At 43.6% G+C, this 27,500-nt stretch overlaps 1 protein-coding gene across 1 annotated transcript in view; it reads right to left on the reverse strand.

Annotated features, from left to right (window-relative positions):
• tanc2a (tetratricopeptide repeat, ankyrin repeat and coiled-coil containing 2a) overlaps positions 1-27,500 on the reverse strand; it is a gene marked incomplete at its 3' end in the record, with an annotated part of 261,579 nt that overhangs the window by 160,306 nt on the left and 73,773 nt on the right. The window contains 1 exon segment of the mRNA XM_084329297.1: positions 7,042-7,163. Within this exon segment, the coding sequence (XP_084185423.1) occupies positions 7,042-7,105 (64 nt within the window). The 5' untranslated portion in view covers positions 7,106-7,163.

Genomic DNA, 27,500 nt, shown 5'->3' on the forward strand with positions numbered 1-27,500 from the left:
AGATTTAATCATTATGCTACAAGGTTATGTTATATCATGGTTATGTTGTGTTATATCAAGACTGTCTTTAAAGGAATAATCTAGTTTGAAAGGATTAGTCCACAGTTTCAACAGAATAATCCAGTTTAAAGGAATAGTCCACAGTTGTTTTAACATAATAATCCAGTTTAAAGGAATAGTCCACAGTTGTTTTAACAGAATAATCCAGTTTAAAGGAATAGTTCAGTTTGAAGGGAATAGTCCACCGTTTTAACAGAATAATCCACAGTTTTAAAGGATAAGGACTGTTAACCTCTTAACGTTCGGCGTACCGTATACCGTACGCCACGCCCGTGCACGGGACGTCGTGCGTCGCAGCACTTTGGTCTCGTCTGTCGGCTCAGGGCTGCATTTTTCGCCGATCATCCGATACAGTGTTTGAAAGTTGAATTTGCCGCCTTTCGATCGTCACCACACTCAACCTATTGAGTGCTTCAGGTCTCGAGTTACAAGACGAAATATCCGGCGAGCGTCATTTGACAAGCCGTTCCAACAAGTGACCATGTCCGGTTGTAAGCGGTCCTGATCTGATGGTGAACATGATTAACCACCGTTGCAGCCAAGGAGCGTCTGCTCCGAAAACTACCCCAGACGAAGACAGAAGAAGAGAACAAGCTCTTTGTTTTGACTCGGGCGTCTGAATGAATGGAAGTGGACGGTCATTTTGGATTTAAACACACTGAATTTTTACCAGTACACACATTATAAAAACCTTTGTGAAACATTCCTTTTCCGTGGGATTTTTATAAACTTGGGACCCGTCCTGTACTACATAAGACTTCAGGCTATGGAACCGTTCTGTTTTCCAGCTCCTACCTCTCAGCTGGAACTTAAAAACAGGCATCTGGCACCCACTAAACAGAAATGAGAGTACACAAAACTTTTACTTCAGTGTGTTCAAACCTCTGTTACTCTATTTCATTAGCACTCAAAGTATTTATTGTGTAAGAAGCTTCAGAATGTTACCTTTCAAAAGAGACCAGACTCACGCATGTGCTATAAATATAGAGTATAATAAATCTCAAATTACTTGGGGTATGCAATAGTCAAAAACTAAAATAGAGGTAAAAAAAAAAACATTTGACAATCCAAAAGAATTGTGGGTATACTAGGTTTCCCATGGTGCAGTGCGTGCCAAGGTGGAGACGTAGTCCTTCTGCAGGTGGAACCGAGCTTCAGCTAACGGCCTGATGATCATGCTGGAGGTGTAATAATACACGTCGTACTCTGCGTCCGTCTCAGGGCCCTTGGTGAAAGCGGTGGCTGACTTATAGGTGTAGTAGGAGCGGTTCACGGTGAGGTGGGAGGGGTAGAAGCCCACCCAGGAGCGGGAGAACCTCTCCTTCCAGTTCCCGAAGCTCTTCTTGACGTAGAGGCGAGCGCCGGCGTACCGGGACTTCACGTACAGCTGGAGCCTGGCGTCGTATCCCCTGATCTCCACCGGGAACTTCCGGTCCACGCCGTCGGTCAGCGGGCTGCTCAGAACCACGGTTCCGTCACCGTCCACCAGTTTCATCTGCAGGCCTGGGTTCACCGCAACGTACGTGTCGCTGGTCCCGTAACCGGCGGAGACGCCCGTGGAATACACCTTACGCCCGTCCCGGTACAGCTCCACCTGGGCTCGGCCGCCGAGGAGACTCACGGGGACGCTGTCCCACTTGAGACGCGCGTATCCGTTGGTTCTGGTCTTCACCTCCAGCGCGATCCGCCGACACTCCTCCTCGTGGCCCGCCTTCTTCAGAGACGCACGGCTCCGCGGTTCAGACGGACCTCCGCCGCCGTTCCTCCGAGTCGCGGCTTCGTCGTAGTCGCCGGCGGCGGTGGATTCGCGCGGACGACGTGGAACGACGTGACACCTCTCTGTGAAAGCGTTCCCTCGGTAGCCGGCTACGAACAGGAAGACAGACAGGCTGTTCTCCGCGGTGAGGACCATGTCCTGGATCTCTGAGAGTAGCCCCGCGTGGATGCGGTAGGTGTGCTCGGGGTCGACGCGGGCGAGGGAGCGGGCGGAGAGTCCGGCAGCGCGGTTCTGCGTCAGGTAGACGTCGAGCACCCGGTGGCGAACGCGGTCGTAAGTGAACACGATCCTGTCCCTGGTGCTCTCGGCGTCGCCGGGCGCCTGCCGCCAGTTCCACGTGACGTAGGGCGGCAGCTGCTGCGCGTCTCTGGAGTCCAGGTTCCCTAAGGCGTAGTAGGACACGCCGCTGTGGTCGGCGAGGGGAGGCAACGCGTCCTTCCCGTCCCGATAACCCTGTACGCCGTAGTCCGTTCTGCTCGGCTCAAAGTCCGGCGCGATGAGGTCGCCCTGGTGGATCCGGACGTTATCGGCCAGGAAGTAGAGCAGCATGAGTCCGTGGCGAGGGAAGACGTGACCGGGCTGGACGTGGGTCAGGTCCGCCACAGAGTGCATGACGGGGAGGTCAGTGCGGGGGTGGCTCTCAGGTGACAGGTCAGATTGGCAGGACGCCAACCGCTGGACACACCAGACAACTAAGAGCCCAGGGGTCTTCATGCTTGTCCTAAAGAATAGTTCAGTTTGGGTTATTAACCTGTTCACCCGACGGGACCGATAGCGGTCCCCGAAATGACATCTGGTCATAAATCACAATTTTTTTGACTGTTGTATAAAATTAGCGATTATAATTTCAAACGTATTAAAGTATTAACATCACTAACATGTCACAACAGCATGTAGAATGTATATTATCATCAATACGTTAGTTTAGCAATAGGTTAAAAGTGTCATTAGATAGATTTAACTTTTCGATTTGGACAAGTCTAGTCGCGAGGGCGACCATTTTGGATATTTTTTAACCATGGGAATTGTAGTCTTTTTGCGGCCATTTTGTAATAGACATCACTAGCTGTCGATCAGCATTGGAATTTTTCAGAACTACACTTCCTGGAAGATTCTATAGGGGTTCAAGGTTCAGAGTTCTGTATGAATTATATCAATAACTGTTATTATTCGGGATAATAAGCCACAAAAGGTAACGTTTTTGACAAATTTGAAAACGCAGTTAGTTTCTCTTCCCTATTGTTAGCATTCAGCAACAATTAGATTTGAAAATTGTTTCAAAATGGTGCCACCCTGATAAAAATAAAAAAGCTACTGTACATTACAATAGATTTCATTATCTGTTCTCATGCACGCCTGGTGATACTAAATCCAAATTGAACTCGGGCATTTGAAAGATAATATATATATATATAAATGTGCGAATTGGCTATAATAAGGTAATTTATAAGCCTCCTATTCTATATTCTTTTTTTTATCCACTTTTTCTCCTTATTTTTCTCCCATCCCAATTTCACCTCGCCAATTCTCCCTTCAATTCTCCCCTCCCGTCTCGAACGTTGCTAGACTATGCCTCCCACTGGTCGGCTGCAGTGAGGACCAAGCCTTGCATCACGTGTCCCCTCCGGTACACGAGGAGACAGCTGTCGCATATTTTCACCTGAACAGCGCGATCTCTCAGTGGCGAGGAGTAACGCGTGGGAGGCTCACGCTGCCCCCGATACTTCCTGATTCTGCTGTACAGGCGCACCAACCGACCTGTAGGAGTCGCTGTCCACAACGTCCAATCCCCACCCACCGGCTTTCCCACCCCCTAATACTGCCAATTGTATTAGTATGAACGACCAGCCAAGCCGGAAGCAACGCCGAGAGCTGGGCTCGAACCCAGCATCTCCTGCGTTAGTGGCGAGCCCCTTGCCCACTGCGCCACTTAGCCGCCCCCTCCTATTCTATAATAATATTTCAAATTGCATTGGTCCGGATGGGAGAATTCAGTACTGTATCTACAGAACCTTCTGTTTAATCATCTTCCCTTTATTAATTTCCTTAGATTTTTTGTACACATGATCTCAAGAAGGTACTGAACGAGATCAGTGGCAGTTTTTAATGTTTGGTCATTATTAGCATGGTGTTATTCACTGTCAAAGATGCAAAGAAAAATCATAATTCATATTCTCCTTTGTTTCATCACAATTTAAGCAAGCCTAGTAATAGACAATATTTCTGACACTGGGAATACATTCCCTGAGGTCCATAGATGTCCCTAGATACCATGAACATGCAAATTAACCTTGTAGAAGTGGAGCAATATTCCATTTACCTAGGTATATATTTTAGGCGGATTTTCACCACGGGTGGAAGAAGTTAACACTTTGATCGCCGGGGTTAAATTCATAATTTACCATCCCTCGCCAGCCCTATTTAACATGGAGAAGTTCCCCTTCTTTGCAGGGCTATAACTTTTTAAATTGTATTGCTAAATTGACATTACTATGGCCCATTCAACGTCCTATATCTATTGTTCAGGGTGTAGCAACGTTATACTTTTTCATTCACATATTCATACTAAAATACGGTCTAAAGTATAAGTATGTTTTTATCGTTTTATGCAGCTTTCTCCAGAACTTGATTTATAGCCCTAAATGCATTATATTGATGATCAAATACAGTTTGGTAGAAATCTGTGCGAGATAAAAAATTTCAACTGGACGTGCTTCTAGGAGTTACTACGTATGATCTGATGTTGACCGGATGGGGGGGGGGGGGGGGGGGTCGTTTATAATTCCGTGGGCAACGTTATATCATTCATCTAGTGTGGGTGATATGATCATTAGAGCAGTTAGTATCGAAGACATTAAAAAATAACGCTGAAACTCACCGTAGCTTCCTCGCGCCATTGGGAGATGAGCGTGGAACAGAAATGTTTCTATTATGGGATGTCGAAATATCCGATCCATTTCCAGGTTGTATAATAGTATATATGTCCAAATCATGTTGTTTATCGAGTTATTGGTAACCGATCGACATCCATTGTGTCAAGATGGAGTCCTGCTAATGATAGCGAGTGCCCGGACGAAATATGGGTGAGCACCACTTCATCCGCATCACTTCCTGTTTGGGCGAGCGGCCGATCGGCCACCAGATGGCGCTCTTGAACCGTTGGAGAATTGAGAGGGGCTCACCAGTACATATAATGTCTCCGGGGGAGAAATATGATTTCGATCACAGATTTTTGAAATATTGATATCAAAGACGCTGTCCAGCGTCTTCGGCAGAATAAGCATGGCGGGGAAAGACGCTGAACAGCGTCTTCGGCGATTAAAGTGTTAATGTGTATTACTGTACTCAAGTGTGTATTAATGTACCCAGAGTGTGTATTAATGTGTATTAGTGTACTCAGTGTATGAATGTGTATTAGTGTGTATTAGTAAATATTAGTGTGTATTAACCTCTTAACTGGCACCGACCCGGCCCCGGGACGTTTTTAAGGACGATTTGCCCACCGGAGCAACGCGCCACTTTGGCGACCTCTATATGTATTAGTAAATATTAGTGTGTATTAATGTGTATTACTGTACTCGGTGTGTATTAATGTACCCAGAGTGTGTATTAATGTGTATTACTGTACTCCGTGTGTATTAACTCATTCACTGCCAGCCGTTTTATCTTGTACTCAATGGGCCACCGCTTTAAAAGATAGGGATGTTCCCTGTGCGTCGCAGTGTTTGCAGGGCTATATCTATATTCTATATTATAGCTATGGAGACAATACTATGGCTCATTTGACAGTAACTATCCCTCGTCCAACATGTGAAAAATAATTATTAAATTAAATTATTAATAATTTTTTCATGTATACGTTTGCGTGTTATACCGTTGTGAATATTGTATAGTTTCAGAGTGATCCTGGCTAATTCCTGGTAACTGCGTTATGGAGCGATATGTGAATTTTCCTAAAAGCGTTCACGTTGCTCGCCTGGACACGCTACTATTTCCAAATCAAAAGGTATATAATAGGTATTATGTTTCAGCGGCTGGGTGGCGCAGCGGACATTGCGCTCGTCACCAAAGCAAGAGACACCGGGTTCGACTCCGGCTGTCGGCGTTGCCTCCGGCTTGGGCCGGCCGTCATACTAATTCAATTGGCAGAATTAGCGGGTGGAAGTCGATGGGTGGTAATCTGGACGTTGTGGACAGCGACTCCTACAGGTCGGTTGGGGGACGCCTGCACAGCAGAGACAGGAAATGGCGGGGGTAGTGTGAGCCTCCCACACGTTACACCTCGCCAATGAGAGTCCGCGCTGGCAGGTGAAAAGATGTGACAGACTGCCTCCTCGTGTACCGGAGGGGACACGTGATGCAAGGCTTCTATCCTCCCTACGACCGACCTGTGGGGGGCATATGCGAGCAACGTTCAAGACAGGGGAGGGGAGAATTGGAAAAACAGCGAATTGGGATGAGAGAAAAATAGAAAATAAGGAGAAGAAGTGGATAAAAAAAATAGGTATTATGTTTCATCATGAATGCATGAAAGGGGGGGGGGGGGGGTAGTTTTTTTATGCTTTGATCGCCAGCAACGGCATTTGTTTTTAATACTACATACGTTGATCAGCTGGATCGATATGAAATCATTGTAGGATCAAGGTGGAATTGACGTCAGATAGTCCTTAACTTTGATCAAGGTTATTCCAAAAAGAATATTCCAATTGTCTGATCGCGATTTCCAGTATTGATGTCGATCGGGTCCCTGACAAAGTGGCACAAGATATGCCTCAAGTGTGCTGAACGCGTTTCAAAGTGCTCGGATGAAGCGATTTACTTGGCTTGGTCTAAATTCTCCGCCTGGACGACTAGACAATTAGATGTGACACACAGTGTGAAATAAGGTTTCAAAGGGTGGGCGATACTTCCACCTAGCAGGATTCGGATGGTATTGCAATCTCGGGGTCTCAGAATGAGTTCCAATGGTAACACAGAGGTCCGTGAGCCTGGAATGAATTAAAAAAAATCGAATAAAAGAAAAAAACTGCCAAAACCCGACTATACTCAGGTATGTCGCTCAACCGCTGGCGAGATAACCCGACATTACTTGGGTATGGCGCTGAATGAGTTAATGTACCCAGAGTGTGTATTAATGTGTATTACTGTACTCAGTGTGTATTAATGTACCCAGAGTGTGTATTAATGTGTATCAGTGTACTCACCACTGTTGCGGTTCTTGCGATTGGATTTGCCCCCAAGCAGCATCTTCAAACTGTTCCGGAACATGACGGCCCGCGACAGCGTGTGTCACACACACACACAGGTAACACAGCTAGACACACACCTAGAGAAAGAGACAGAGAAGGAACGTTCAGTTCACGTAATACATATAATGTTATTGTTATGCTTGTGCATAGTGGAGGGAGAATGAAGAGAGAGAGAGAGAGAGAGGGAAACAGCTGAATTTGGTCGGGTGAGGTGGCATTCGAACGGCAACAAATAGGGCTTTAACTCTTTGCCCGCCAAACCCGAGAAAAGTGGGGTTTCATCGCCAAACCGTTTAGCCCCAAACCCGACTTTTCTCTGGGTTTTGATCCTTTGATCCCCTTTGATCCCCACTCGGCCGGAGCTCCCTGAGTCTTCCTGACACACAGCTGCCTACGTTGGAATTGCAATGACGATCGAATCTCGCCAGATGGCAGTATCGCCTACCTTTTGAATTGGGACTGTGGCGCCACTTTAGCACACATACACACTGCAAGAACTCCTCCCCCTCAGAGGGAATCAGGACAGAGTGATCGCTCTGAGATTTTCTCGCCTCAAACCTATTGTTTCCCATATACACCAGTATACACATATACACGAGTAATCGCGATTGCGATGGGATCACTGGGATTATTCTTTTCTGGCTAAGGTAAGGTCTATTCTATGTCTATTTTACCTAACCTAAAACATGTTTTTGTACCGATCACAGTGTCGTATTTTACCGGACCTAAACAGGGATGTGGGATGCCTTAACACATCCACCGCCAAAAACGGCTTACGGCTGGTTTCAAGGTCATGCGAATTCCGCCATTCCACGGCGTACAACGTTATTGTAATCATATTAAATTTTTTCGCCATGGTATTCATAATTCCCTCACCCAGCCTCGGCTGAGACAGTGGGACTCGGCACAACCGTGCAACGCTTCAATACCGCCGCCTGGTGGATGATCTGGCGAGTTACAACCGGAAATGGATCTCTGGTGATCTCCGTGCATCTGGGAAATGCGTCCGGCAGTCACATATTGTTGCAGGACTCTAGACACACATCTGTGTATATCGATCGCTGCCATAACTCAATAATCGATATGATTTGGGTGTTTATTTCGCCATACAAACCGGAAATGGATCTAGTCGATCTACGTCAAATAAGTGGGATCTTTTTCCTCCAGTCTCATCGGCGAACGGTAAGAGGACAGTAACGTTACTTTCAGCGTGATTGTTTATTATTATTAATGCAAACCTCTCTGATCAATATATCACCCATACTACATAAAGCATTTACTGACGATCACGGAATTATAAACGCCCCCCCCCCCCCCCCCCCCCCGTTCATCAGCGCATGATGAGTCATAACGTTTAGGATCATGTACAGTTGAAATTTTTAATATAGCGTGTATCGGCAACAAACGGCAGTTGATAATCTATATATGCGTTTATGCCTATAACTCACGTTCTAGGAATTACTGCAGAAAACGATAAAAATATATTTATATTCTAGACGGTATTTTCGTATGAATCTATGAATGAAAAAGTATAACGTTCCTACATCCTGAACGATAGATAATCGATGTTGAATGGGCCATAGTAATGTCAATTTAGCAATACAATTTAAAAGGTTATAGCCCTGCAAAGAAGGTGAACATCTCCATAGGCTTAGAGTGGTGGCAGAGAGTGGTATGAGACAGGGTTCGAAATTAACGGGGGCTTGGGGCATTAATGCCCTTGAAAATGGACAAAATGCGCTCGAAAATCAGTTAAGGGGGGCACAAAATGCCCCCGACAGTTTACTAATTATATATATATATTTATCCGGTAATGGAGCGTCCGTGTGTCGTACGGTTCAGATGACGCGCAAATAAAAAAAAATTCATTTGGCGGAGCCGGGAGAAGTGAGCACTGGCTGCAGGCAGCAGCAGCACTGCAGCCAGGTGCTAGTCAATTTGTGTAAAAATGGCAAGCACAATATAAATCAATCTACATTACGACTTTAAAAACATAGCCATTAACATTACATAGGCCACCGCCTACACACATCTTGCCATAGCGTTAGCAGTTTGTACAACACAACGCACGTTTTAACTATGGTAGCACTAGCCCCAGCTAATACAGTAAACGAAATGTTACCGTAGCTACTAGCTAGCAGAGGAGGGAATGAGAGTCTGAGAGGCGGGGTGTTTAAAGACAGGCGTTTATTCAACATCCAAGAAGGCTAACATACAACTGTGTTTACTAACTCCAACCGGGACTATTGCCGCTTTCGTGCTGCTTGTTGATGTTATGAACTCCTACTAACGTTACCGGAGCTGAAGGTGCCACACGCTAAAATGTCCGTGGGGACCCGGCGCCAACCCATAGATAGTTCCACGATGATATAACGGTAACGGCGGGGACGAACTCCGTGAGAGAGAAAGCAGGGGAATTTGAGAAAAAAATATCAGTCAACTCCACCGTGACTCCCAATGCTCCTACAACCTCAACTGTTACAAGCAGGGAAGATACAACACCCGATTTCAAGTCTCTGACTAACCTGATAAAGGAACAGATGGACGCTTTCAAATTACACATCGACGACTTCAAATTACACATCGATGCTAAATTCGAAGAGGTTAAAAAAGCGGCCGCAGAACAGGCCGGGCGTATTACTGCAGTGGAGAATACGGTGCTCGATATCAAATAGCAAAACCCCAACACCGCAATGCCTCATCTTCTCAAGTTAATAAAGGACTTTGGCGATTTATCTGGATTTAAGATAAACTGGCCGAAATCAGCTTTCCTTCCACTTAACGCCCCTGCAAAAAAATATATAACCCTCCCAGAAGAGAGACCGATGGTTAAACACTTTAGATGTTTAGGAGTGGAAGTATTCCCTACCATAAGCCAAACGGTGAAGCACAATTACATAAAAATCCAAAATAAAATAAAATACGACTTTGACAGGTGGTCGAAACTTAAAAACTCATTACAGGCACGGGTATCAATAGTTAAGATGGACGTCCTACCTAGAATCAACTTCATCAGCTCAATGCTACCGTTACCCCCTCCAGAAAAAATTACACTCTTCCGCATACAAATTTATTTGGAATAACAAACCACCACGTATAAAAAGATCCACCGCACAGAGAAACAAAGCCGACGGAGGTATGTCATTTCCAGATTTTTTCCACTATTTTAAGGCGTACACTTTAAGACCACTGACAACCTGGTTTGATCCCCAAGCATCAGTATCCTGGAGGAATTTAGAAGTAAATATAGTAGCACCACATAGACTGCAGGACATAGTATACACCAAATGATCAATTAAGCAATGCGAACAAAAATTTTGCCTCATTATTACTCATGCGATCCGGATATGGCGTGAAACAAAAAAAATATTCTGACTCACATAAATGGCATAATCAAACTCCCTTATTCAATAACAATGCACTCGTGATTGGAAAATGACCTATAAGATTCCCTAGATGGGAAGAGCAGGGCATACACACATTAGGAGATGTTTTCAAAATACCTGTACACCCTTCTGTATTACTGCTGAACGATGTTTTTGAGCATGCAGTACCTACCTATACAGCTAAAGAGATTGGTTTTATCTGGTATCACGGTGGCTAAAAAGCTGATAGCATCACGATGGTTTCAACAGGAAGAAATGTGCCGGAAGGTCTGGATTCTTACATATCTCGATGTGATTTATCTAGAAATATCTACAGCAAGAATTTTGGGTCTCAATGAATCCAAAATGACAATGTGGTTAGAAGTGGTGGAGAGAATAAAAGCTAGCATATAATGGTAGTGCCTGGTTAGGAGCGAATGATAATGGATGGATTATCCAATGTGGTTATTGTTTAAAAAAAATTAGTTTGTTTAGCACACACGCACACACCAGCGTTTCCGTTAGCCGGTAATTACCGGTATTTGACCGACAAAATCTGTTGAAGTCCGACATATTTAATCTCTCCGGTCTTAATGTCCGGTGAAAATAATTCCCTGAGTCTAAGCACAATTTGATTATTTGAATTGTATTAAAATAGGCTAAAATTAAATAGCCTATGCGATGAACGAAACGATCATTACATTGGTTTCCTCGTTGCTTCTAATAATGACAACGACGTTGTCAACGAGAGCTTAGTGCTGGGTGTGCAAACTTTTGTGAAGCTGCAGAGCCGGAGCAACAGCAGCACAATGCAGTATTCCAGCAGTACTCCAATTCAGCCATTTTCAGCCAATGTTGGGTGGGGGGCGCTGCTGTGCGGTTCCCAGAAAAGAGCCAATAACAGCTGAATCAGCTGCTCTGCAGCGCCATACTCTTTGCAAATAAGTCGTTGCGAGGTGGAGAGAGTCGTCACGCAAACCACGATAATGTTGCCGTCTCTCTGCTTTCTCAGTTCTTCGCTTGATATAATTAATACAAATGTCCAATATAACGGAATTCGTTAGCTCATAAAAATGTGATTATAACAGACTGCTGTTTAGTGTCGGACCGACTGCCCACATACGCGGTCTATTTTATTTCAAGTCAGCAGCAGCACGGAGTATCGAGGGAATTATTTTATTTGGAATATATTAATGACTATACGCAAAAGTAGCCTAGTTTTAAGTAATAATATTATAAATCTACATGCCTTGAGGATGACATTCTTTATATAGCCTGCCTATCAATTGTTTTAAAGCTCAATAAACTATGACCGGAATTAATCTCATTTGTCCGGTAGATTGAAATCTTGCAGGTCACGGAGACCGGCAACAATTTTTTCTAACGGAAACCCTGGCACACACAATGTGGGCCAGTGACTTTGGTGCTATTGCACAGTTCCGTTCCCATTTGAACATGCACATACAGAGTACTACTATACATGTACATTTATTTTTGTTTAAAAAATTTGAGTTTGTTAATAAACTCAGTTACTAGAGAAAAATGCACTGTGCTCCTAAATTTCTTTGTGTGCTCCTAAATTTTTTCATTTAGGAGCACCTGTGCCCCTAGTGAAAAAGGTTAGCGTAGAGCCCTGCTACTGCGAAGGGCTGCAGTTGGACTAATGGACTCTTTTGCTTTTCTTTTGTTCTCAGGTCGATTTTGAGAATGAAGGTGGTGACATTTCTCCATCTCAGCTTCTTGGTTATGTCTAGGTTGGCTTCTGTACCTCAGGCTTGAGAGTTTGATGTTTCTACAGAGCTTCACATTAACTGAACAATGCTTGCTCTCCCTTGAGTAGTGTTGAGTGGCAGACTGCTGCACTGCTTGCAAGTAACCTTCCTTCCCTGGTTGGTCAGTTTTACAAAAGCAATCCAGTGTTAGTGTGTTTCCTAGTGTGTTGACGTCTTTACAGCATCTCGCGCCACTCAACAAAACTGCTAACATTATCGATAACCAATGAAAATCTGTTATGCAAGAATAGCAGGTCTGATAAATGTTGCTTTCGCGTTTCGCTTAGACCAGGTGGATAATAATCAAAACATACATAAAGCTCAATATTATAATACTTTTTTTGTTGTTATTATTATTATTATTATTATTATTATTATTATTATTATTATTATTATTATTATTATTATTATTATTATTATTATTATTATTATTATTATTTTTAAATGAATACCGTATTTGTTTATCATGATTTTAGGTCCGAAAACCCAGAAATCCGGTTAAAAACGGATAAATCACATCCCTGCTAAAACATGCTTTTGGTAACGATCGCAGTTTCGAGTTAAACGACCCCCCCCCCCCCCCCCCCCGCCCCTTGATGATTTTGTGAAGACACATATGTATATGGTATATACAGGGGTGGGCAATTATTTTTCGCAGGGGGCCGAATGAGCAACTGAAAATATGTTGGGGGGCCGGGCCAAAATTCCAAACTCAATTATGCATAATATACATTTTATTTCTATATGGCATTGTTTTGACCCCTGGTAAGAGTGTATGTTATTATTTGGCAATTAAAAGGTGAGGTTAGCTTTCAAAAATATCATTTATTCAAATAGAATTTATTTCCAAAATGATAAACAAAATGTGAAACATTAATAACAAAGGGCATTTTGAGTTTCATATACTATTGAAACAAGGATTTTCTTAGCTTTCTAAAGACATCACATCATCTTATAGCAAAAATAAACAAGACATGTCACTGAACTGTGTAAAGAAAAGTGTCCCAGTTGTGTAGCCTTTTTTACTTTACATGCCTATATTAAACATTTAATGTTTTCAGAACTGTGCAAAAAAAAGAAAAAAAAATATCAAGTGTCCCATTTCACTTGTTATATTTCCACATTTTAGTGTTCTTCAGTTATTTTATTTTTTTCATTCAGTGTGAGAAATCCAGTCTCTGTTGAGCTTTAACAAGTCCATCAAAGTCAGGTTGCATGTCTGAGGTGGAGATGCGAAGCACAGCTGCCAGATGTTCATCAGTGAGAGAGGATCTGTACCTGGACTTGGTAAACGTCATGACTGAGAATGTCTGTTCACATATGTAGGTGGAACCAAAGAGAACCAACATCTTCTGAGCATGTCTCCTAAGCGTATATTGTGCGTGTGAACGTTGACATGAAAAGAAAAAAGTTAAAAAAAAAGAAAGAATATTAATTTTTATTTTATTTTTTTTATTATCATTGTAATCTTTCGCGGGCCGGTCAGAATCATCCCGCGGGCCGTACAATGCCCAGGTCTGGTATATACCTTTGATCTTGAAGTATTTGGGGTTTCATGCAACCCGAACGATTTGAGCATAACGCATATAACGTGTCATATCTCGCGATTTATGAAAAAAGACTGGATTATTTTGGAACGGGGCTATGTTTAGCATGGAATGATGCTAATAGGGCTGACCTTCGATATTTTTTTGGAATTCAAAGCTTCGGGGCCGAGATTCGATTTTAATTCGAAGCTTCGAGATTAAAAAAATTTAAAAAAAAAAATTATAAATGTATATTGTGGGACTTGTACAGCACTTTGTTCAACTTTGTCAGTGCTGTAAAGTTGAAACCTTTTTAAATCTTAGACAAACAAAAAACACTGCTTTCATGAAATATTGTAAGCCGTCATTTGAGGCTTTATAAAAGCAGCACAATGAACACAAATCTGTCAGTGCCGAGTCCGACCTCATCTTAAATAACAAACGGCAGAGGCAGAGTTGATTTTTTATTTATTTTTATAATCAAATTATATTTTCATATTAGAATCCCATGCCCATCGAACGAAGCTTCGAAGCTTCGAAGTATTTAAGACAGCCCTAGATGCTAATGATGAACTGGTTGGGCCTAACAAAATTAATAGTTGGTTTCCGGTTGCTGACCGACCCTGCCGATTTAGGTGCGACCCAATATATTTTATGAGTTTTTAAAAAAAAATATTAAAAAAAAAGAAAAAAGATTTTTTTTTTTTTTTTTTTTTTTTTAATAAAGTTTCATATAAATCTTAGTCAAACATTTAGTATTATGGATATTAAACATGCTGGCAGAGTACATGCATCCATGTTGTTGTGAACATTTTAATTAAATAAAGAAATTCCCTATCCATAGTCGCCGTGGGAAAGAATAAAATAAAAAAATAAAATAAAATAAATTCCCTACCTACCCATGGCCAAACTGACAACCAACAGGAAACCAACAATATATTTTACTTTGCCTTAGTCAGTCTTGGACTATAAACAATGCCTGTCAAATGAGCCATACTATTGTCTCCATAGCTATAATACAGAACACACGATGGGTCCGCAAACATCGCTAAAATGGTCAATAACGCTGGCGCCATTGAGTAAAGATGGGAAAAGAGCGTGGCGGTCAATGAGTTAAACATGGACTACTATAACATTATATATCACAAGAGGACTACTATAACATTATATATCATAAGGACTCGTACAAAGGGTCTATCATAACAGTGGACTGAATGAAAGAGAGGAGAAAGAGAGAAGGAATGAGAGCTGCTAACAAGATTAGTGCAGTCAGGAATACCTGCACACACACACATTATGTAAACACACACACACATATTTAAGTACACTCTCTCTCTCTCTCTCTCTCTCTCTCTCTCTCTCTCTCTCTCTCTCTCTCTCTCTCTCTCTCTCTCTCTATGCAATTCCAGCACACAAGATAAGGCTTGTATTCTAATCCATATTCTGATTAATGCATTGCTTAGCGAGGAGCAGATGGTTGCCTAGCAACAACAGAACCAGGCAGCCAGTCAGGGTGCTTGAAAATAGACTGTAGCAACGTGTGAGTGTGTGTGCGTGTGTGTGTGTGTGTGTGTGTGTGTGTGTGCGTGCGTGTGACCTGGACAGATGAGGGAAATCTGCAAAGCCAGCGATTTACAGATCTATTTAACACACACAGAGAGGACATGCTGTATCCACACGCACACGCACACACACACACACACACACACACACACACAACATGCGAAAACGTCTCAAGATAATAAGCGTGCCACACATTTACTAAATAAATGTCTTTCCTGTTTTTCGCTCTTTTATTTTGAAAACCGACCGGAAGTGTTCGATCGTTGTTTTCGATAACTTGTGTGTCCGGTTCTGTGCCAGCTTTTGTTTTGAGCCGACGCTATAGTTTTCAACGGAGAGACACACACACACTGCGAGTGCAGCTTCACAGGCAGCCGGTGATGAGGAGGAGGAAGAGCTGTGGATTTTAATCGGCAGGAGAGAGAGAGAGTACAAAGCCGTATATAATATAATAGCCCCGTGGTGCGGTCAGAGGCAGCTCAAACTACCTGTGTTGTAATAAATTCATTGATTGATGTTTAACTTGTCCGTGTGTGTGTCCAGTCCTTTCGACTAGCAAACGTTGTCTGTATTTAACGTTTACCTCAGTTGGTAAGCTATTTAGCTAATGTTGTTAGCATGGGATAGCATCAACGCTAGCTGGCTACAGCCCAGCACCATGCCATGGGAATACTATTTACTAAATTATGGAGGCCTTTTAATCGTCAAGGTAAGAGAGGATTTGTCATGATCAACTGAAGGGGTAGGGCTGGGCGATAAAACGATAACGATAACTATCGCGATAAATTATTTCCTCGAAATAAACATGAAACGTGGTCGCAAAGTTTCGATATATCGATTTTCCAAGCTTGGCTCCGTTCAGCCTCGGCTCAGCACAACAACAACCAGCGTTACGTGATGACGTACTTACGCACAACAGCTAACAACCAATCAGTGAAGGAGATGGCCGAGACCCGGAAGGAGGTAGGACTCACTCAACAACAAGGCTTGCTAGGCTAATTAGCTTGCACGGCATTGTTTTATATATTTACGTGCCGAGTATGTGTGTGTTTTGAATTCTGAGGCCACGTTTATGGTAGTGTGGGATATACAGTGGACGTCGTTTCAATATATTGTGGCGGAAGAGAGTATTTTAGTGTCATATTTAGCACATTGTCATGGAATACATCGCTTAGAACCAACAGGCTGGCTAGGATAACTAGCTTGCACGGCACTGTTTTATATATTTACGTGCCGAGTATGTGTGTGTTTTGAATTCTGAGGCCACGTTTATGGTAGTGTGGGATATACAGTGGACGTTGTTTCAATATATTGTGGCGGAAGAGAGTATTTTAGTGTCATATTTATTGTCATGAGATACTCCGCTTGTCGGATAACGTGTGCAGACTGATGACGACATCAACTCGACTTGAGACATTCGCAGCAGCATAAGAAGTTAATTAAACTTGACGGACATTATATCGACGATAATTATCGATATCGAATTATATGAAAATAATTTTATAATTTTATCGCGATAACGTTTTTGGTCATATCGCCCAGCCCTATGAAGGGGTATGCTATGGAACAGTATGCTTGGCTACTACTTGGGTTTTCAGAAAAAGTACATTTAGCTGTAAAAGCCCGATCAAGTTCTGTAACACTGTTAACACATCCAGCGCCGGAAACGCTTTCCAGCGTTATTGCCCGCCATGCGTTGTCTGCCAAGCGTCTTTGAGATCAATATTTCATTTTTTCGCCATGGCATTCATAATTCATCCAGCCAACCCCCGATGCCCTAGCTCAGGGGTGGCCAACCCGCGGCTCGCGAGCCGCATGCGGCTCTTTGCCCGTCAATGTGCGGCTCTTCCATCCATAAAAAAAAAATAAAAAAAAATAAAAAAAAAATATTTTTTTTATTAATTTTTTTCATTTTTTTTTTTTTTTTTTTTATGTCACTCATTCCATAAGGACGTAGAATAAACATTTACAATTTTTTTTTAAATGGTCCATTTGCATGTTCTTGGTATCTGAATCTAGGGACATATATGGATCAGTGTCAGAAATAGTGTGTCTGTTACTAGGCTTGAGTAAATTGTAATGAACCAAAGGAGAATATCAATTCTATTTAAAAAAAAAATTATCTTTGACTGTAAATAACACCATGCTAAAATTGACCAGACCTGAAAAATCTAAGCAAATGAATAAAGGGAAGATGATTAAACAGAAGGTTTTGTAGATACAGTACTGAATTCTGCCATCTTTTTTATAATGTAAATTTCTCCACCATTTTTCATCATATTGCAACACCGTTTTTTGCAAGACGTTCACAGAAAGGTAGAGAAACTAACTGCGTTCTGTTTTATGGCAATAACGTTCAGGTTTGTGGGAGATAATCCCAAAAAATAAGAGAAATTAAAAAGTAAATCCAGAAGTCGGATGATTGACAGGGGCTGGTGTGAGCTGGGTAGGGTAGTTTTTCGAAATTTGAAAGCCCTGAGTCTCTTCCTTCAAAAGACTACACTCACTTTTGGCTGTGCTACTTCCTCCTGTCAATATGCGCCGGTTTCCGACTCAATGCCCTGAGATTTCTATAATCTTATATTTCACTAATAACAGTTAAAATAATTGGTAAACAAACATAATGCTGAAAATATACACTTTTACTGTATATCTCAGGCTTAAGAGGTTAACCCTGTGAGGCCCAAATTAAAAAGAAATTAGCAACTTCAGAGGCCAGAGGGTGGGACATATAAACACATTTACTATCAAATAGCATTGTGAGGCTGAACAACAGGACCAATTGACTATACATGTGCTTAAAGGGGAACTATCTTATAAATGGCTTTTTTCAGTGTTTACCATTGTTTCTTAGCTATGTGGACTTATATTAATAGGATATATGTCTCTAATTCTCATATTGGCGAATTCTTCCAATTCTCCTCTCACAATATTCACCCTCACTGAACTGAGTCATCTGAAAATGTGCATATCTGTGATGTCAGAGATTTCTCAGCTGCATAATAATGTGGCAGTTGATGTGGCAGTTGGCACCAGGCCACACAGTGGTTGGAGCCCAGCCTCAAAACGGCTTAAGATCTTGAGGTAGAAAAATGCGGTTTTTAGTACTTGATTAGAAATACAAAACAATGCATTTAAAAAAAAAAAAACCTAGGTGTTCCATAGACTCACAGGAATTGTGTAAAAGTGCCCAAATAGAGAAAGAAATTGTAAAATAGTTCCCCTTTAAAAAAATTTAAATAAACATTATTTTTTTAAATGGCTAAAAGTGATTTTGTAATTTTGCAACCGTGGGTCTCACAGGGTACTTTTAACCCTGTGAGGCCCAAATAAAAAAGACATTAGCAACTTCAGAGGCCAGAGGGTGAGACCTATAAACACATGAAGGGTGCCGTGACTGAAAAAAAAGGTTGAGAAACGCTGGTATATGGTGTGGCTCTTTGTGGTACCACAGTAATTTTTTTGTGGCTCTTAGTCTCTGACTGGTTGGCCACCCCTGCCCTAGCTGGACCCTAGATGTGACTGCAACGGCTCAATACCGCCGCCTGGTGGATGGTTGGGTGAGTTACACACTCGCAAAAACCGGAAGTGCCATCGGTGCATTGATGAAATTCCTCCGGCAGTCACATCTCGCTACGGGACTCCTGACAGACACTATAGTACATATGGATCGCTTTCTAAACTTAATAATATGGCGTTTATTGCGCCATACAAACCGGAAATGGACCTAGGCGATCGGCGTCGAATAATTCTTTTTTCTTCTTTCACCGCCAGTCTCATCGGCCCACGGTAAGGGGAATATAACGTTATTTTCAGCCCGATTGTTTATTCATTTCACTGCAAACCAACTGATCAATATATCACCCATACTACATAAAGCCGCTACTGATGATCAAGGAATTATAAACGACCCCCCCCCTTTCCTTCACGCATGATGAAGCATAATGTATACCAATAATATACATTTGAATTTTTTAGTATAGCGTGTATGGGAAAGAAACGGCAATCGATAATCTATCATATGCGTTTGGGCCTATAACTAGCGTTTTTGGAATTACAGCAGAAAAGATTAAAAACATACTTATATTTTCGAAGGTATTAACACAACAATGTATGAATGAAAAAGTATAACGTTCCCACATCCTGAACGATAGATAATCGATGTTGAATGGGCCATAGTAATGTCAATATAGCAATAACATTTAAAAAGTTATAGCCCTCTAAACATCTCCATAGGCTTTTAACGGTGGCAGAGAGGAGAGGGGTATGAGATGGGCACAATGCCCGGCTTAAGGGAGATGTCAATCTGTTGTTGATGGTGGTTGGAGAGTTTGCGCATGCAGGGGTAAGGGAGAGGTGGGCCAACGAGTCATCGGTTCAGGAGAAGACTTATCGCTTGTAAATATGGTGGCGCAACGGGGGGCGTCTCCAGTCGTCTTCAGAGTTGCGCACTCTGGAGAGTGGTATCAAAAAGTACCGTCTTCAGGCTGCCAGAACGCAGTTCCGTCTGGCAGAACGATGCAAACGATCAAATATTTTGCCTAAAACGACCAAAATCAATGTGATTACCCTGGTTAAATATCAATGTGATTACCCTGGTTAGATATCAATGTGATTACCCTGGTGCTGACCCCCTGCAGTAGTCTCTGTGTTGACCCCCTGCAGTAGTCTCTGTGTTGACCCCCTGCAGTAGTCTCTGTGTTGACCCCCTGCAGTAGTCTCTGTGTTGACCCCCTGCAGTAGTCTCAGTGCTGACCCCCTGCAGTAGTCTCTGTGCTGACCCCCTGCAGTAGTCTCTGTGTTGACCCCCTGCAGTAGTCTCTGTGCTGACCCCCTGCAGTAGTCTCTGTGTTGACCCCCTGCAGTAGTCTCTGTGTTGACCCCCTGCAGTAGTCTCAGTGCTGACCCCCTGCAGTAGTCTCTGTGCTGACCCCCTGCAGTAGTCTCTGTGTTGACCCCCTGCAGTAGTCTCTGTGTTGACCCCCTGCAGTAGTCTCTGTGCTGACCCCCTGCAGTAGTCTCTGTGTTGACCCCCTGCAGTAGTCTCTGTGTTGACCCCCTGCAGTAGTCTCTGTGTTGACCCCCTGCAGTAGTCTCTGTGCTGACCCCCTGCAGTAGTCTCTGTGTTGACCCCCTGCAGTAGTCTCTGTGCTGACCCCCTGCAGTAGTCTCTGTGTTGACCCCCTGCAGTAGTCTCTGTGTTGACCCCCTGCAGTAGTCTCTGTGCTGACCCCCTGCAGTAGTCTCTGTGTTGACCCCCTGCAGTAGTCTCTGTGTTGACCCCCTGCAGTAGTCTCTGTGTTGACCCCCTGCAGTAGTCTCTGTGTTGACCCCCTGCAGTAGTCTCTGTGTTGACCCCCTGCAGTAGTCTCTGTCTGACCCCCTGCAGTAGTCTCTGTGCTGACCCCCTGCAGTAGTCTCTGTGTTGACCCCCTGCAGTAGTCTCTGTGTTGACCCCCTGCAGTAGTCTCTGTGTTGACCCCTGCAGTAGTCTCTGTGTTGACCCCCTGCAGTAGTCTCTGTGTTGACCCCCTGCAGTAGTCTCTGTGCTGACCCCCTGGAGTAGTCTCTGTGTTGACCCCCTGCAGTAGTCTCTGTGTTGACCCCCTGCAGTAGTCTCTGTGTTGACCCCCTGCAGTAGTCTCTGTGCTGACCCCCTGCAGTAGTGTCTCTGTGCTGACCCCCTGCAGTAGTGTCTCTGTGTTGACCCCCTGCAGTAGTCTCTGTGTTGACCCCCTGCAGTAGTCTCTGTGTTGACCCCCTGCAGTAGTCTCAGTGTTGACCCCCTGCAGTAGTCTCTGTGCTGACCCCCTGCAGTAGTCTCTGTGCTGACCCCCTGCAGTAGTCTCTGTGCTGACCCCCTGCAGTAGTCTCTGTGCTGACCCCCTGCAGTAGTCTCTGTGCTGACCCCCTGCAGTAGTCTCTGTGCTGACCCCCTGCAGTAGTCTCTGTGTTGACCCCCTGCAGTAGTCTCTGTGCTGACCCCCTGCAGTAGTCTCTGTGTTGACCCCCTGCAGTAGTCTCTGTGTTGACCCCCTGCAGTAGTCTCTGTGTTGACCCCCTGCAGTAGTCTCTGTGTTGACCCCCTGCAGTAGTCTCTGTGCTGACCCCCTGCAGTAGTCTCTGTGCTGACCCCCTGCAGTAGTCTCTGTGTTGACCCCCTGCAGTAGTCTCTGTGCTGACCCCCTGCAGTAGTCTCTGTGCTGACCCCCTGCAGTAGTCTCTGTGTTGACCCCCTGCAGTAGTCTCTGTGTTGACCCCCTGCAGTAGTCTCTGTGCTGACCCCCTGCAGTAGTCTCTGTGTTGACCCGCTGCAGTAGTCTCTGTGTTGACCCCCTGCAGTAGTCTCTGTGTTGACCCCCTGCAGTAGTCTCTGTGCTGACCCCCTGCAGTAGTCTCTGTGTTGACCCGCTGCAGTAGTCTCGTTGCCCTCTGGCGGAAAAAAGGTGAACCATCAACTAAACAAAGGACTACACATAAAAGCCTCCATACCGCCATCATTAGACCACAACCAGTTTGCCTACAGGAAGAACAGGTCAACAGAGGATGCTATTGCCATTGTGTTGCACACTCTGCTGGAACATCTAGAGCACAGGCACACATATGGTACAGGCACGCGGGAAGTTGGTCAGACTTGGGGGTGCGGGAGTCGGAGATAAATAATAATAATAACGTCATATTAACACTTTAACTGCCGGAAGACGCTTTTAGGCGTCCTTCCCCGCCATGCTCAAGTTGCCGAAGACGCCGTAACTCGTCTTTGATATCAATATTTCAAAAATCTGTGATCGGAATCATATTTCCTTTCGGGGGCCCTGAGACACAAGTGTGATCTCCTCTCAATCCTCTAGCGGTTCAAGACCGCCATCTGATGGCCGATCGGCAGATCAAAAAAACGGATGTTACCTTTAACCCGGCAGGACTCACTCCATATGTGGTCCGGGCACTCGCTAATGTTAGAGAGACTCAGTCTTCACACAGTGAACATCGATCGCTGCAAATAACTCGAAAAAACAACATGATTTGGACGTATATACTATTATACAACCTGGAAATGGACCGGATATTTCTATATCCCATAATAGGAAAATGTCTGTTCCACGCTCATCGGCCAACGGCGCGAGGAAGATACGGTAAGATTCAGCGTTATTTTTCAATGTGTACGATACTAACTGCTATGATGAACATTTGACCCACATTAGATGAATGGTATAACGCTGCCCACGGAATTATAAACGCCCCCTCGGCCATCCGATCATCATCAGATGACGTGTAGTAACTTCCAGAAGTCCGTCCAGTTGGATTTTTTTATATCGCGCCGATTGCTATCAAACTGTATTTGATCATCAATATAATGCATTTGGGGCTATAAATCACGTTCTGGAGAAAGCTGCAGAAAGAGATGAAAACATACTTTAGATCATATTTTAGTATGAATATGTGAATGAAAAAGTTTAACGTTCATACACCCTGAACAATACATATAGGACATTGAATGGGCCCTAATAATGGCAATTTAGCAATATAATTTAAAAAGTTATAGCCCTGCAAAGAAGGGGAACTTATCCATAGACAAATAGAGCTGGCAACCTATGGTATATCATGAATTTAGCCTTAGGCAATCAAAGTGTTAAATGCATGCGCGAAGCGCATCATTCGTGATTTTCCATTCATTTGAAAGATCAATATTTTACACTACAACAGACAAACTTGAACACCAACATGGACAGTTCACACACGAAATGCAGCAGTTTTTTCTCTAATCAGAAGACGATTTATTGTCGATTTAGTCGCAAGCGGCAACAACTAGCGTTTGGACTTCCGTTTCGCACACCGCACAGGATCTGTGTGTGTGTGTGTGTGTGTGTGTGTGTGTGTGTGTGTGTGTGTGTGTTAGGGTGACCAGATGCAAAAAGTCCAAAAGTGGGACAACAGTAAGATTTTGGTGGGACAAAGTGGGACAACAGTAAGATTTTGGTGGGACAAAGTGGGACAAAGTGGGACAGATAGATAATGTAATTTTTTTTATTAGAATAACTGCCATGGTCTTCACTGAATAGATTTAAATCAAAGGTTAAAGGTTAAATCAAAATAAATACAAATTAAATACCACCTAACATCTGTTTTAAATATTCAAACGTCATCACTTGACAGGAATGTCTTGTGTTTGATATTCCCTGTTAACACAGAACTAGGGAAAACAGTGTAGTATAATACAAAAATAATAATACAAATAAATTGTGTTTCTATATTAGAATAACTGCCATGGTCTTCACCGAATAGATTTAAATCAAAGGTTAAAGGTTACCACAGTCGGCTGACCTGTATGAATGGGAGTGTTGTACTGTGTGATAGACACTTGTTATCTCAGCTGCAGTGACCTTGTCCGTCTGGCTATCATTGTTTGGTTTAAAAAGAAACGTATCCATAGATCTGGATGTTTCTTTTTGGTGAGCCACTTTCAAGTGAGACTCACGTCCACTGTGGCGCTTCAAGTCGTATTCTCCTCCATGCGCAATTGAAAACGAACTATGACACAAAACACAGAAAGCCTGCTGCGGATTTCCTGCCATCTGCCTCACCCAGTCATGTGTCGTTTGCCAGTCTTGGTTGTAACTGCAGGTCCGTTTCTTTTTACTGCTTTCCATCTTGAACTAGTTTGCTTGTAATGTTGTTGTGTTTTTTTGACCAATCAGATTTGCGATATGAGGTAGCGTCTCGACTCAGTCTCAGTCACGTCACAAGCAGGCAAGCAGCGCGCTAAAGTACTATAACCAATCAGAGCAATGTGTGTGGACAAGAGGCGGGTTGCTACGTTTACTGTCTGTAGGGAGGGGCTTTTAGACGCATGTTTTTTTTGGCTTCGAAAAGAGGGACATCCTCTCAATATGAGGGACGTGGGACATTTGGTCAAATGGTGGGACAGTACAACCAAAAGGGGGACACCTGGTCACCCTAATGTGTGTGTGTGTGTGTGTGTGTGTCACTCAGGGTTTCCGTTCGAATTTTTTTTGCAGGTCTGAGTGTCCGGTAGATTTCAATCTACCGGACAAATGGGATAAATTCCGGTCAGTTTATTGAGCTTAAAAACAATTGATAGGCCTATATAAAGAATGACATCCTCAAGGCATTTATAATATTTTAACTTAAAACTAGGCTACTTTTGCGTATATACAGTCATTAATATATTTGAAATAAAATAAGTCCCTCGAGACTTCGTGCTGCTGCCGACTTGAGGTGTCGGTGGGCAGTCTGCCCGACATTAATAAACAGCAGTCTGTTATAATCACATTTTTATGAGCTAACGAATTCCGTTATATTGGACATTTGTATTAATTATATCAAGCGAAGAACTGAGAAATTTGGCAGAGAGAGAAATAATTCCCTCTAAGCACAATTTGATTATTTGAATTGTATTAAAATAGGCTAAAATTAAATAGCCTATGCAATGAACGAAACAATCATTACATTTGTTTCATCGTTGCTTCACCAAGCAGCCGGTCTAATAATGACAACGCTGTTGTCAGCGCGAGCTTGCTGCTGCTAGATTTGCGAGAAGCATCCAGCTGCAGACCCGCAGAGCAGCGGTGTTTTCAGGTCCGGTCTGGGGACCGCTCAGCAGCGCCCCCCACCCAACAGCTGAATTGCCAATGGCTGAATTGGAGTACTGCACTGTGCCGGCAAAGCTGGCGGGGTCTGTGGGTCTGCAGCTGCATGCTTTTCGCAAATCTAGCAGCAGCAAGCTCGCGCTGACAGCGATGTCATTATTAGACCGGCTGCTTGGTGAAGCAACGATGAAACAAATGTAATGATTGTTTCGTTCATCGCATAGGCTATTTAATTTTAGCCTATTTTAATACAATTCAAATAATCAAATTGTGCTTAGAGGGAATTATTTTCACCGGACATTATGACCGGAGAGATTAAATATGTCGGACTTCAACAGATTTTGCCGGTCAAATACCGGTAATTACCGGACAACGGAAACGCTGGTGTCACAACAATCGCTGCATAATAATAAACACACATTATTCCGAAGACGGTAGAAGGTGGTCTTGCGTTCAGGAGTGGTGGAAATAAACTCCTTCATGACAACATGAATGTCCAGTGAGTCCAGAATATCCCGATGCATATGCAGCAAGTCCAGGTTATTATTATTAAAGAAATCAGATATTCGTTTTTGAGACATTTCTTTTCTGAGACACAAGTAAACACACTCTCCACTTCAGTCAGTCCTCCCTCTCTGCAATTCGTTCCCGCATACAACATCGCCGACAGATATATTCCTTTACTGCGAATTGTCCCAAAAACGATGTGTGTGTGTACTCAGCCCACTTCTCTACACACTTTTCACACACGACTGTTGTTCCTCCTCTCCATCTAACCTCATAGTAAAATTTGCAGACGACACAACAGTGCTTGGCCTCATCAGAGGGAATGATGAGACCTCATACAGGAGGGAGGTTGAGCAACTAGTGGAGTGGTGCGATGGTCATAACCTTGCTCTCAACCCCACAAAGACCAAGGAGATGATCATCGATTTCTGCAGGACTGGTGACCTCAGCCACTCTCCACTCCTCATTGGGAATGAGGAGGTGGAGAGGGTTTCAAAATCTAAGTTTCTGGGCGTGACAATGTCTGATGACCTGTCCTGGGGGGTCAGCATTGCCTCTGCTGTGGGCAAAGCACAGCAGCGCCTTTTCTATCTCAGGAAGCTTAAATGGGCTAAACTCCCACAGGGACTGATGGCCAACTTCTACCACTGCGCAGTAGAGAGTGTACTCACGTTCGGACTACTGGTGTGGTTTTCTAGCTGCACCAGGGCAGAGAAGGAGGCCCTCCACAGAGTGGTCAAGGCTGCGAGGAGGATCACTGGAGCTAGCCTCCCAGATATCTCCACAGTCTTTACCTCCCGCTGCCTACGGCGTATAAATAACATCTTACAAGACCAGTACCACCCAGCAGTGGCCAGCACACCATCTCTTTCAACTGCTGCCCTCCGGTCGAAGGTCCATCCAGTCCAGAACCAGCAGACTGACCAACAGCCTCTATCCACGGGCTGTCAGGATGCTCAACGACCAACATCAACTTGCCCCCCCCCGCATCCCACCCCCCCCCTGCACCCAACCCCCGGTGACATAACTCCCACTTCCACATTACAACAATAACTGTGAACCGGACCTGCATTGCTGCACTATACACTATTTCATCCTTTGCAAGTCAACGCCCCCCCCCCCCCCTCCTTCCATTAACTCACTGGAAAGATCTATCTATCTACATGGAAAATGCTGGAAATTAATTCCCCAAAACTACTTCCTGTTGTCTGATGTGAAACATATTTAAGCATTACATCATTGTGGAACGCCCTACCCACAGCTGTAAAGGAATGTGAATCACTATCCACTTTCAAAACCACTCTCAAAGAGCACCTACGGGAGACTGCAATTAGAAACTGGCCCCTGTAAATGTCCTAACCCAACCCCCTCCAATGTACAGTAAATGTCCTAACCCAATAATACACGAGACCCTCTTCTTGGGACCAAGTAAGGTTTCGTCGATAATCCAATGTACAGTTAACCCCCCCCCCCCCCCCCCCCCCCACCCAACCACCTCCAATGTGCAGTTTCCCCACCCCACCTAAAAAATGTTGCATTTTCCTGAGGTCACTAGCTTAATTGGTAATTTTGTTTATTTATTCAGTTTGTGCATACCAGCTCTATATGTTGCTGTGAATTAACCTCTGTTCATAAGGTTCATGAATACAATGAGGGCTAAAAGGTGGGTAAGGAGGCATATTTATGGATAATTGGCTCATTAACCCATTTAGACCTAAAACGCCTGCTAAAAACGCCTATTAAAACCTATGCAATTATTCTACACAATCTCTTAAAACCTGAGGGTTTTTTGGAAAGATTTTCAGAATTGTCGATCTTCACTAAAACCTTTTCTATCTCAGCCTCTGGAGCAGATAGAAACATGAAATGAAAACCATTTGATAGATTACAACTTATTATATTACAATCATTAATTTACCATAATGTGCATAACGACTACCTAGTTGTTTTGGGGCTGTGGTGGGGCCGGTACTAACGCACTAATAGCTGGCCCATGATGTTCATAAAGTAGGCAATACTGCCACATGGCGGATTTCGATCTTCATTGCAATTCCAACGTTATGCCAGGAGGCT

This window comes from Notolepis coatsorum (genome assembly GCF_963971535.1).
Source record: "Notolepis coatsorum genome assembly, chromosome: 14".
Classification (NCBI taxonomy): Eukaryota; Metazoa; Chordata; class Actinopteri; order Aulopiformes; family Paralepididae; genus Notolepis; species Notolepis coatsorum.